General features: G+C 43.9%; 1 protein-coding gene across 1 annotated transcript in view; it reads right to left on the reverse strand.

Annotated features, from left to right (window-relative positions):
• KAT6A (lysine acetyltransferase 6A) overlaps positions 1–12,524 on the reverse strand; it is an 81,001-nt gene that overhangs the window by 11,062 nt on the left and 57,415 nt on the right. The window contains exons 12-14 of the mRNA XM_083514094.1: positions 12,328–12,421; positions 7,888–8,119; positions 2,377–2,587 (exon numbers count right to left, since the gene is read on the reverse strand). Coding sequence (XP_083370220.1) covers positions 2,377–2,587; positions 7,888–8,119; positions 12,328–12,421 — 537 coding nt within the window. The remainder of the gene's footprint in view (positions 1–2,376; positions 2,588–7,887; positions 8,120–12,327; positions 12,422–12,524) is intronic.

Consider the following 12,524-nt stretch of genomic DNA (forward strand, 5'->3'; position numbering starts at 1 on the left):
TTAGCTAGCCAACTTCCACCCTCAAGCCCACTCCCTCTTCCTGGGCCCCACCACTACTTCCCTGGGTTTTCTGCTCTCCTTCCTTGGCCTCAATTTTTCTACACTTCCTGTGCAGGCCTACCAATGACCATGGAAAACCTCATCTGAACAATCCCACCCATCTTTCCATCCAGGCTGCATAAATTTCCCGTCACTATATAGGCCACGAAGGGAATATTTTTATTCCGAAACTGGGTTCATGAGTGCAATAGACCCCGGGGGCTTAAGTTCAGGTGAGCCAAATTTTCAGACCTAAGCCCATTATTCAATAATAGTACAAGCACTGTTCCATGATTCAGTCTTAATCATTTCCAGTTAAAGGATCTCAGGTTGCAGAGTAGGAAGGCTTCTGTCTGAGTGCAGAAAGGAGCAAAGCCTGCGAGATCTTTTGTAGTTGTTGCAGCTTGATGACAGGAACAAAACACTTGTAGTAGTGAGACCATTACATGCCCTCTGTATCCCAGTCTCTAGTATTTCATTTCTGGTATCTGGGCAAAGATGATCTAAATCCATTTGAGTCTGATTTCATGCCCATTTTTAGCATCAAAACAGCCTCAGTTGCCCTGACTGATTGCCTTTATCAGAAGAGAGAGACCAAGAGGTGGGAACAACCATTGATCTTTCAATGGCTTTTGCCATCACTGACCATAGTCTCATTTTGAAACAAATCAGGGGGTTGGGAGCTAGAGGCACCTTATTGCAGCAAATCTGCTTCTGCCTGCAGGGTCATTACCAGAAGGTAACACTAGAAGAATGTTGCTCAGCCCCATGAGTTCTGAGCTGTGGGGTCCCACAGGGTCCATTGTGTCTCATATGCTAATTCAACATTTATATGTTAATATCACACTGCTCTCTTCCTCTCCCTCCTTCCATCTAAATCAGCAAAAGCTGTGGGGTTGGACTGGTGCCTGGCTGAAGTGATGAGATAGATATACTGAGACTAAACAGTGGGTGATTCTCAGGTCCAGAAATAAGGTAGACAGCTTGCACTGTCCCTTGAAGGAACAGGTTTGCAGTCCGAGAGCATTCCTGGATTCCAGCCAGGTGGCTTCTGCAGCTAGGAGTGATTGCACCCAAATTAGGCTGGTTTGCCAGCTATTAGCCTGACCTCAGTTGCTCTTGCTCTAGTGACTGAATACAATCCAGAAGCTGCAGGTACAACAGAAAAAGGTTGGTGAGTGGGGCAATTTGATAGGACCATGTGTCACTGGTCCTGAAAGTGCTTCACTGGCTGCCAGTCTGAATTTGTACCAGTAAACAAACCCTAAAGGGCTTGGGACCCAAGACAGCCTCCCTCAAAACCAACCACCTCGGGCCAGAAAACCATCAAAGCAGGCCCTTTTGGCAGTGCCACCCCTTCTGGGGACTTCCTGATTGATGTTGACCCATGGCAGGGCCTTCTCAGTACTGAAGTGATGGCCAAACTTGGCCCTCCAGCTGTTTTGGGACTACAACTCCCATCATCCCTGGGTAACAGGACCAGTGGTCAAAGATGATGGGAATTGTAGTTCCAAAACAGCTGGAGGGCCAAATTTGGCCATCACTGCAGTATTGGTTCCTCACTTATGGAACACCTTCCAAAGCATTCAGGAGGTTTTTAAAAACATTTCCATTTGTCCAGGTATTTAATGGCTACAACATACTAATTTAATTTTCTAGCCTAAAGTGTTTATATCCCACCCTTTGTCCAAGGAGCTCAAGGTGGTGTCCATGGTTCTCCCCCTAATATAATCTCCACAACAACACTGTGAGGTAGATTAGGCTGAGAGGCAAGGACTGGTCCAGTGAGCTACATAGTCGGGGGTGGGGGGTGGGGTCTTGAACCTTGGTCTCCTGGGTCCTAGTCCAACACACTAATCCTTGCACCACTCTCTTCCTATTTCTAGCAACCTGGAAATTATTAGGTGTGAGGATACAAGGCTGTTTTTAAATGTTCTCAGATGTTTTTAACATCTAAATATTTTGTTAGTTTTTGTGTTGTCTTGTTTGCCTCCCTGGACTCCTTTGGGAGGACGTACTAGATATAAATTTAAACAATAAATAATGGTTTGGGCTCAGGATAACAAAGTTTTGTGTTTATTTGTTCCTACCCCACCTTTTCAAATAAAATTCCTCCCAATGTGGCATATGTAGAGGTAAGGCAAATTAATACAGGCTTGATGGAAAAATGAAGGGGATCCAATTTTCCCATTACGTTCCTTAGCAACTCCAGCTGGCTTTTAGCCATCTGCACTTTTAAGCTACCTTTCCATCCCTCTGTCATACAGTCACACATGTGACTGCTTTGCTAATTACTCCACAATTGCATGCATATATAAATATCTATTCCACACTGACCTCTACCTCTCTTTCCCTTTGCTGCTGCTGATGCTGCTCTTCATTTTCCCCATCTTCAGCTTCTTCTTCTTCATCCTCTGAAACCACTGAGTTTGAGACAATGACAGGAGTCCAGCGTAGGCATTCTGGATCTACAACTACAGGCCGGAGATTCAGTTTCAGCTTTGCCATGTGGTCTTGGATAAGCTTCTCCCGCCGGACAATCACAAATCTGAGAATGAGGAAAAAATGATTCAGCCAAATGTTGACGTTTAAGTACAGGTAACAAACATACGGATGCAGGGAGGAAGAGGGACCAGCAGGAGGATGCCCAGAATACTGTCACATTACTAAGCAGCTGCCATAGTGACTCATGTTACAGGTAGGTAGCCATGTTTGTCTGCTGTAGTCGAAACAAAATAAAAGAATTTCTTCCAGCAGCACCTTAGAGACCAACTAAGTTTGTTATTGGTATGAGCTTTCGTGTGCATGCACACACATGCACACGAAAGCTCATACCAATACAGTGGTGCCCCGCAAGACGAATGCCTCGCAAGACGGAAAACCCGCTAGACAAAAGGGTTTTCCGTTTTTGAGCTGCTTCGCAAGACGATTTTCCCTATGGACTTGCTTTGCAAGACGAAAACGTCTTGCAAGTGCTCTGAATTTTTTCCGCTTCCCCCCCTTTTTCTAAGCCGCTAAGCCGCTAATAGCCTTTTAGCCGCTAATCCGCTAAGCCTTTAATAGCCGCTAATAGCCTTTTAGTCGCTAATCCGCTAAGCCTTTAATAGCCGCTAAACCGCTAATAGCGCTAATCCGATAAGCCGCTAATAGGGTTGCTTCGCAAGACGAAAAAACCGCTAGACGAAGAGGCTCGCGGAACGGATTAATTTCGTCTTGCGAGGCACCACTGTAACAAGCTTAGTTGGTCTCTAAGGTGCTACTGGAAGAAATTCTTTTATTTTGTTTCGACTACGGTGACTCATGTGAAGTTTTGAAAAAAAGTTGTGTAGGACATTTCTTTCTCACTTCCGTTTGAAACTTGCAGCCCAGAATCAAACTGAGATTGACACTAGAACTGATGCAGAGTGCAAGGTAATGCAGAATCATTAAAGGCAGCTAAGCATCTGTTGCAGGAAAAGAAAATATATCTACCAGCTTTTCTGGCTTCTTGTGCCTCAGGCTGAAGGCATTGGAAGGCTCTTAGTGCCTTGGCTGAAACTGCAACAATCTCAAAACCCAAAATTCTGCAATGCAATGATTGTGTTTTAGCAATAAAAATAAGCCCCAAAGCCAAAAAGCTTGAGCTGAGCTTCCGAATCTCAGGTTTGATTTAATAAAATGCACATTTCTATCCCTATTGTTTGAAAATGTGCTGATGTCTCAGAAATCAAAGTAAATCAGCATATTAATCACATGGTAGTGTTTATATCCCCTTGCAATGCTAAAATTATAGTAAATAAAAGAAACATGCAAATTTGATTGATCTGCAGGATTTAGAACAATTACAGAATTCAGCTGCTTTTGGTGAAGAATTCTGATTGCCTGAGTACAGAATTACTTTTTAGTTAGCCTTAATTATGAGAATAAGCAATTGCGTTTTCAGCAGAAGTGACAGATTTAGTTTGCTTCAGTGGGGCTTGTACTCTTCTGTTCAATGTACTCAACACAAGGTCTGTACATGTTATGAAAATGTTTCCTGTTGCCATTGGCTATGCTGGAGGGTGGAGGGAGCAGTTGGACAAGGCACTGAATGCCTGCACTGTGACTACTAGAAATTTTGGGACAGACAGATAAAGAAAATACTAGAGAATGTTTCAGCTATATGGGATCATTGGTCTTACCTGAGAGAAATTTCTCTATGCATGTAAATATAGTCTCAGTTGAGATGTGAACTGCCCCATGTGTTTTATGGCATAAACACAAATTGTTTCAAAAGCAGTTAAATTGTCTCTTTCCCTCTGTAGCACTAGTTTTTGTTCATGACAAAGCTTAAGAGCAGAAATGTTACACAAAAGAAAGAAAAACACAGACAAGCATTCAACTGCACTAACGACATTGTTCCCATGACAAACTCACACCCCAGTAGGCACGGTAAAATATAGAGTGCAGCCCAGAGACCATCATTACATGCACAGATATTTTTTTCAGTTAAGACCAGCAGTCCCTTCTCTTGTGCATGTAAGATGGTCTCAGATGGAGTGTCCAAAAGTGTACCCATGTAGGGAAGGCTTTAGCTGCCTATTGGTCTAGGAGTCCGTGCTGCAGCACTTTTCTCCCCAAAGCTGCCTCAGCCAAGGCATATAAATCCATTTTGTAAATGTGTAGCAACCTCCTGAAGAGGTCTGCTCATCTGGCCCCTGCCCCAGTAGCTGAGTGTGCAGTAATTATAGATGGTGGCATCAAGTGCAACACATTATATGGCATATTTATTCAGACCCAAACTCACTAAGACCAAGTGGAATTTGAAACTCTCTTTCCTAATCCATTTGGATGAGAAGATGCAAATAATGACTGCCTAAATGGCTTTGTACATGCAATGTGAATCTTCAAAGATCTTCTCACATCCAGAGAATGCCATGCCTTCTCTGTAGGATGTTCAGGTGAAGGACAAAAAGTTGGAAGAATGAGCTCTTACTGTCTGTGAAAATGTGTATTGATTTTCAGACTAAAAGAAGAATCAGTCTGTAATACTACTTGGTCTTGATACAGTACATAAAGGTGTTTGGCTACCGATAGCATATTCAGTTGAGAAACTTGCCTTGCTGAAGTAACAGTGTTAAGAAATACAACCTTAATTGGTAACAAACGTAGAGACTGATTTTAAATGTTTAAATGCTGGTCATTGCAGAGTCTTTAGCTCTGTATGCAATTCCACCTTGGGTACGGGTGGATTTATTATTGTAGCCTCTTTAAGAAACTAAGGAAAGGAAGAGCACCTAAAGAAACCTCCTGAATGTCAGACAAGACAGACCACAATGCTGATGACAATCTTCACAATGTGTTGGGGTGTAAGTCCTTTTGGGGGGGGGAGACAGAAACTCTTTAATGCTAGCCCTAGCCAGCTGCACTCGATCCTGCTTGCACCAGTGCAGAAATGCTGACGATGCTGAACAATAAACACAAATTGGAGAAGGATATCTTGACGCTAGAATGGTATTCACCAAATCTGAAGGCAGGCACTTGTGTTCACTTGGTCAGGTTCAACCACAAAAGGTGTTGAGGAAGCAATGGCCCTTGTGGCAGAACGTTGCGTCTTCCTGGAAGATACCAGGTGGTCACAGCCAGTGGAACAACCTCTGAGAAACAAGGTCTCCTTCGCCAATTCCCTTTGAAGACCTGTCTGACATTGCCTTCTCAGCAGCTCATCCTCTGACAAAGCCTCATCAAGGATTGTGAAAACTGCTGTGCCCTCTCAATGCCACCACTGGACAAGGATTGAGACTGGGGTTTCTGCAGGGGCTTCCCTGCCATTACTTCTCTGCCTTTACACACTGACTGCTCCCACAAAAGACAGTGGCAGCTGACCTGGGGTGACCTAGCTAAGCCCTGATAAGTTCACAAACAGTGGCTACTGCCTACCTAGGAAGCACCAGAACTGCAGTTGCTGCAGACATGAAGCCTTTCATGCTCGGTCCCCTCAGGGATCCACATAATGGCAGCAGTTAAATTAGGTGTTATGCTTGCTGCCACAGATGCTTCCAGGTCTCTTGTGTGCTGGTGCTTCCTTATTAACTTCCATGCTGCTACTGCAGGCGCTGACAGTCTCTAATTACCCCCCCCCAAAGCCAGAAAAGGTATGGGGCAAAAATAACCGCAACATGGGAGCCAGGATTGTAGGGAGACAGACTGTTAGAAAACCAGGAAGAACTGAACAGAAACAAAATGGTGGGGTGGGTTTTTGTTTTTTGTATTTAAGCAGCACATGGGGAGGAAAATGGACTGGGCCTAAACGTAAACAGAACATGTGCAGAAGGTGGCAACCAAGATGATCAAAGGTCTGGAAACCAAGCCTTCTGAGGAGTGGTCGAAGGAGCTGGGTATGTTTAGCCTGGAAAAGAGGAGATATGAGAGCCATCTTCAAATATCTCAAGGGCTGCCACATGGAAGATGGAGCAAGCTTGTTTTCCCCTGCTCAACAGGAGCAATGGCTTCAAGTTACAAGAAAGGAGATTCCATCAAGAAGAACTTTCTAACAGTAAGAGCTGTTTGACAGTGGAACATACTCCCTCAGGAGGTTGCAGACTCTCCTTCCATGGAGGTTTTTACGCAGAGCTTGGATGGCCACCTGACATGGACACTTTAGCAGATATTCCTGCATTGCAGGAGGTTGGACTTGATGACCCCCAGGGTCCCTGCCAACACAATTCTACGATTCTATGAAAAAGGTAAAAAACAGACTGTTATAGAAGAGTGGCAGATGAAAATGATGGACTTTGCGGAACTGGTGAAGCTGACGGGGGAAATCCAAAACTAGCATGACCAAGTATTCCAAAAAGACTGGAGTAAATTTACACAATATTTGAAAGATCATTGTATGCAATTAACAACATTAGTAGGGTTATCTGAAAACTTGTAATAAGAAATTTTTTACCCTTCTACTTTTATTTAAACTTTGAGGTATTTTGTAATGAGTTATATTAGAATTGGAAAATATATAAAATGCTGGGATATAAAGGTTACTTTTGAAGGCCAAGAGGTGGGAGGGAAGGAAATCTATAGCCTCTAGACAATCAAAGAAGTTAAGTGGATAATAATGATGTGACTATATATTTTTAAATGGAAAATAAAAATTATTTTTTAAAAAATGGACTCTTAAATCACACACACAAACAGTTCACACTGAGTGAGCCCAACACACACCAGGGGGAAACTATTTCCTTAATAGGCAAGTCACACATACTCCAAGGGCCCCACCATAAACTCCTCAACACCACAATCACAGCAGGCAATGCCAACAAGTAAGAGAAAAGAGGAGCTTCAGAGTCAGCAAAAAAGACACGAGGAACTGGCTTCAGCAGCAGTGGCTTGAGTCAGGCAAGATTTAAAACTGGCGCTTCAGAGGGAGAGAAACTGTTTAACTGCCTTTAAGCAAGTCAGTGTTTGCACCATCAAGCACTAGGCACGAGGCTGAGTTCATGCCCCACCTGAGACCATCTTGCTTGCACGGGAAAATGTCCCCATCCCTCTACAGAGGGATGTGATTTTCATTAGCCTGCTTTGGTATTACTTTTGATCCACCTTGAAAAGATCCATATCCGGAAATGCAGAATATGACTATAGTAAATAAATTATGCAATCCCTCTGCTTCCCACATTCTAAAATTGCCCTCACTTTAAAAGCAGTGTACCAGAACAGTTAGGGTTAGAAATGTGGATGATTTGGGTTTCTGTCCCCCTTAAGAGGAAGCAGAGTTTTACACCCAAAACTACCGCACTTTTGCAGCGCTTCCACAGAAATCTACCATTGGGCACAGCCATGTCTTTAATTATGACCCTGCCATTTCTGGCCCTCCAATTCTACGATGCTCACTGATCATTTCGGAAATCAAGCATTCGCAGGTGATGCAGGGTGGAAGTGATGTCTTGAGGGCAGATGCCAGTCAGCTTGCTTAGCTTCTTGATGCTGAGTTGCTTGTCATTTTGGTGATAAAGGCACTCCAAGATTACGCTTTTCCAATAAGCCATGTAAGAGAGACGACCCAAATCTGACAGCGGCTTCTCTGGGGATCCTGCTTGGCCTTCACGCTTGGATAGGAGATAACCTGAGAGAAAGCAGAAAACACTTAGGACTGGGCTCTGTACGGAAGCTAGCCTACCCTCTTTGAGTGTCTGCTCCTTATTCAGCTATAGGGTCAGGAACTCTGACTGGAATTTAAGTCAACAAAAACAGCCAATGGCTCTCACAGGACCCAGAAGCTCTTCTCTTCGGAGGTCACCAGCATTTCCCGCCCCCTTCCACACAGAGGTAGCCACCTTACAAGGAGACACATGATTCTAATCTGTGCTGAAGCCATTTTGAATTTTTCAGAAACATGGACAGAAATGTAGAACACCCTCCAATTAAGACCTTTGATTTCGGAAAAGGTCAACCAACCCCCCCCCCCCGAAGTGTTTCAGCACCAATTCCCATGGGATCATGGAAGCAAACGCTGGTAAATCAGTGGGAAAGGTCTTGCAGGCTACACTGTCTGACTGTAATTGGATATAAACAGTGCCACTAGGTGGCAGATTTTTTCTGTTACAGTGAAAAAAGTGAAACTTGCAAAAAAATATTGCAGAGCAGAGCTCCTCCTGTTCAGGGTTGTGGTCAACAAATCATGGCCTTTTCCCCCTGCCCCCCCCCCCCCGGCCACAGTTGCTACTAAGCTTTCTCATTCTTCACACAGTTGTTTGGGGAATTTCCCCCCTCCCTTTTGTTCCCCACCCTCTATTGATTGTTTGCCTTTCTGCAAACCTTAAGGTTTCCTCCCTCTTCCTAAAGCATACCTCTCTCTTGTTTTTTAGCAGCTCCATTTTGGCCATCATCCCGTTGGCACTTGCCAGCTGAGCTTGCTATGAGAGGCAAGGACAGATAGGTGGGGCTTCCAAACGGCCACAACCAATGACATGACCAAACCACTTTAGACCATCCTAATGAAGCAGTTGCTAATAGAGGATGTACGTGAACTCTATCATTGTTAATTAGGGAAATTAGATGTTCCAAGAATTATTTCAAACATAAATGGCACCTTGTATTATTAGGTGCCCAAATAATGGGCATTGTAACTCTGAACAGGGGAACACATTATGTATTACTGGAAATTAAGAGCAATTTTACAGGACTAGAAATGTAGATTCTGTATAGGTATGCTCAAAACAACAACGCATACCTCTGTGGACAGGGAATCCAAACATATTTTGATCCCATTTTCTGGCAAACTCCCTCTAGGTCAACACAAGATGGTTTTGGAACTGGAAATCCAGGCACTTCTTTATCTCAAATGCTTAATTTATCCAGAGTATTTTGGTCAAATTACGTTTTCTTGGCCCTCTTACTATTTTTAGTACTTCCCACAATACTTCTCTCTTTCACTCCTGCTGTGTGAACACAGGGCTGACTCTGTCAATTCACTCATCCTTGCTAGATCCAGAATACAACTATTAACAACTGACTCACTTTTTAATCAGACATGTTATTTTTACCTTTGCTACCTCTACATATGCCTTCATCTCCTTCCCTTCCCTTACTTTCCAGAGAATGATCCAAAAGCCACTGATGTGAGCGACTTTATAGCAGATCTCATGTGGACCCTAGTCCACAAAAGTATATGCCAAAATGTATTTGTAATGTATTTATCATGCCACAAGGCTGCTGTCACGTAACAGGGTGATCTAGCCAAGCCTACTGGTTTGAAGCAAGTTGTCTAACAGTTACTCGTGAAATATATAGGTGATATGAAGCTTCTGTTGGCCATGGAAAACCCATTCAGTTCACACTCCCTATGACTTGTCCTCATCAGCAGGCAAGTTTCAGGGTTGCATTCTAGCTGCTACTTTCAAAAAGAGGCCTGGAGGAACCTCCTGCTCCTGTTCTACAGGTGTTGCTGGACTACGACGACATTTTTGGCCCCTGGCCATGTGGCTGATGGGAATGTCAGCCCACAGACACCTGGAGAGACACAGGGTTTCTCTGTAGGTGATCCCAAGGGCACTACATTACGTTAGTCAAGCTTTGAAGTTATGAAGTCCAAGGGCTGCTACAAGATACCACTGTGAGGACTAAGAGGCAGATGCAACTTGATTTTCCAGGTGCAGAATTCACCAAAGATGCTCTTCCGCCCAGGTAGCAGGGCTCACCATTCACCTGTCTGTTTAAAAATTCTGTTTGAATCAACTCCCTCCACTCTTCATTTGTAAGTTCAAATACAAAACCAACCAACCTTCATAATCCGCTGACTTTTCACAAACCTTCAACTTGCACATCAGTCTCAGCAATGTGATAGTGAAGCAAATGAAGGAGCTACTGTCTCAAGCTACTGTCTCAAGCACTTATGTAAACTAAGCATTAAAGCAGACTGTACATGGGCAAACTTTTGCATTAAAAGAATGCTAATGAAAGGGTTTTGCTGCTGGAAGTTCTTTAGCAGGGATGGGGAACCGATGGCTCTGCAGGTGACCTCTGACTCCCATCAGCCCCAGTCAGCATGACCAATGGTCAGAGCCAGAGGTCCCCTCGTCCGGTTCTACAGTACATGTGTTTTTTCCTGACGATGAGTGAGTGAGCATCAGCATTCCTATAAGAGTGAATAATGTGGGCCTCACTCCTCACCAAATGGGAAGATGCCCATCAGAAGTGATGGTCAGTGATAAAAATAGAATATAAAAGATAGAAGGACTTGGCGAAAGGTAGTTAGCTTAGCTTTGGAACTGGCTCTTTGCTTTCCCTCCAGAAAGCAACGTGGCTGTATTCCCTTTGCGTCTGATGCCACTGCCATTGAGTCCTCCATTGAGTCCTCCAGAAAACGCACCTTGCTTCTTTGTTTTCCTTTATGTGACGATCCTATATGCTTTAAGGATATATATGCCTTTGTTCCTTTGTAATATTAATATTTTTTCTTGAATATTTAGTACAAAACTAATTTGAACAGAAAAATGGAAATTCTATATTTAATGCCTATTCATTTTTCAGACAAACATTTATAATGGGAAATTAAACAGCAGCTGCACAGATATGTCATAACCACCAGTAAAGGTAAAGGTAAAGGGACCCCTGACAATTAAGTCCAGTCGCGAAGGACTCTGGGGTTGCAGCGCTCATCTTGCTTTACTGGCCAAGGGAGCTGGTGTTTGTCCACAGACAGCTTCCGGGTCATGTGGCCAGCATGACTAAACCGCTTCTGGCAAACTAGAGCAGCGCACAGAAACGACGTTTACCTTCCCACAGGAGCGGTACCTATTTATCTACTTGCACTTCGTGCTTACGAACTGCTAGGTGGGCAGGAGCAGGGACCAAGCAACGGGATCTCACCCCGTCGCAGGGATTCCAAACTGCCAACCTTCCGATCGGCAAGCCCAAGGCTCAGTGGTTTACACCACAGCATCAGTAGTGCCAACTAAAAATGTTTTGCTGTCTGCAATGAAAGGCAAGATGGTGTCCACTTCCACTGAACACACAGAAGCCAGCCTGACTGGCAGCTTAAACTTATTTCCGCACCTAGCAACAGCACAGCAACCTCTACCACATCAGAAAGCTTTGGGGTGCAAGGCAGGCTTTCAGGCACACACAGCTCCCTCCTCTAATAAGGCCAAACGGTCAGGGGGCTCAGAAGAAATGGGTGCCCTCACCAGACCCAGCATCTGCTGCTTGAGGCAGCTGCCTTGTTCAGGGCTGGCCCTGATGGTTCGCTTTACTCTCTTCTGAAAGAAGAAACCCATCTACTGATGTAGTAGATTTGCAAACTGGTCACTTTCCCTAATCAGGTTGTATTTCAGCCAAAACGCATAATAAATTTATGCTAGTTTGTCAATAAATTCACACAAATATATGGTCAAAAAAATAAGAAGTGGGTGTTCAAATGCTACAGGTGAGTCCCAGGAGTGAAAAGGGTAAAGACTACTGGTAAATGATTTGATGTGTTTGTTAGCCACTTGGCACGACGTAGTGGAAAAGACAGGATATAAATAGCCTTTTAAACATACAAATAAAATTTCTGCCTCTCCACATGGCTAGGAAAGCAGGGAAGAAGAGCAAGTTCTGAAGTGCCATCTTAGATGTCCTTGGGGGCTGAAGTGTGATGGGGAAGGAGGGGGGCTTGTGTGCAAGCATCTGGGGTGCAAGCAAGTAGTTGGGAAAAGGATGCTGGCCAGAATCCCAAAAAGTAGCCATTTCAGATAATTAATGCTCTTGAAATAAAGTGCTGGAGAATTGCATGGTTTCATAAACTTTAATCTGAAGCTGAAGAGAAAGGCAGAAAAATGAGAATATGCTTACTGAAATCAATGAGGAACCTGCCATAGCCCTTGCGCTGGTACTGGGGAAGAATCATTATGCAGGAAACATTGTATTTCTGCTGGCAGTGCTTCTCCTAGTAAGAGAGACACACACACACACACACAAACACAGAAGATTAGCAAGATGGAAAAGAACTTCTTCTCGATGAGGAATTAATTGGGGTAAATCACAATCAC

Source organism: Podarcis liolepis, assembly GCF_965112155.1.
Source record: "Podarcis liolepis genome assembly, chromosome: 7".
NCBI classification, from domain to species: domain Eukaryota; kingdom Metazoa; phylum Chordata; class Lepidosauria; order Squamata; family Lacertidae; genus Podarcis; species Podarcis liolepis.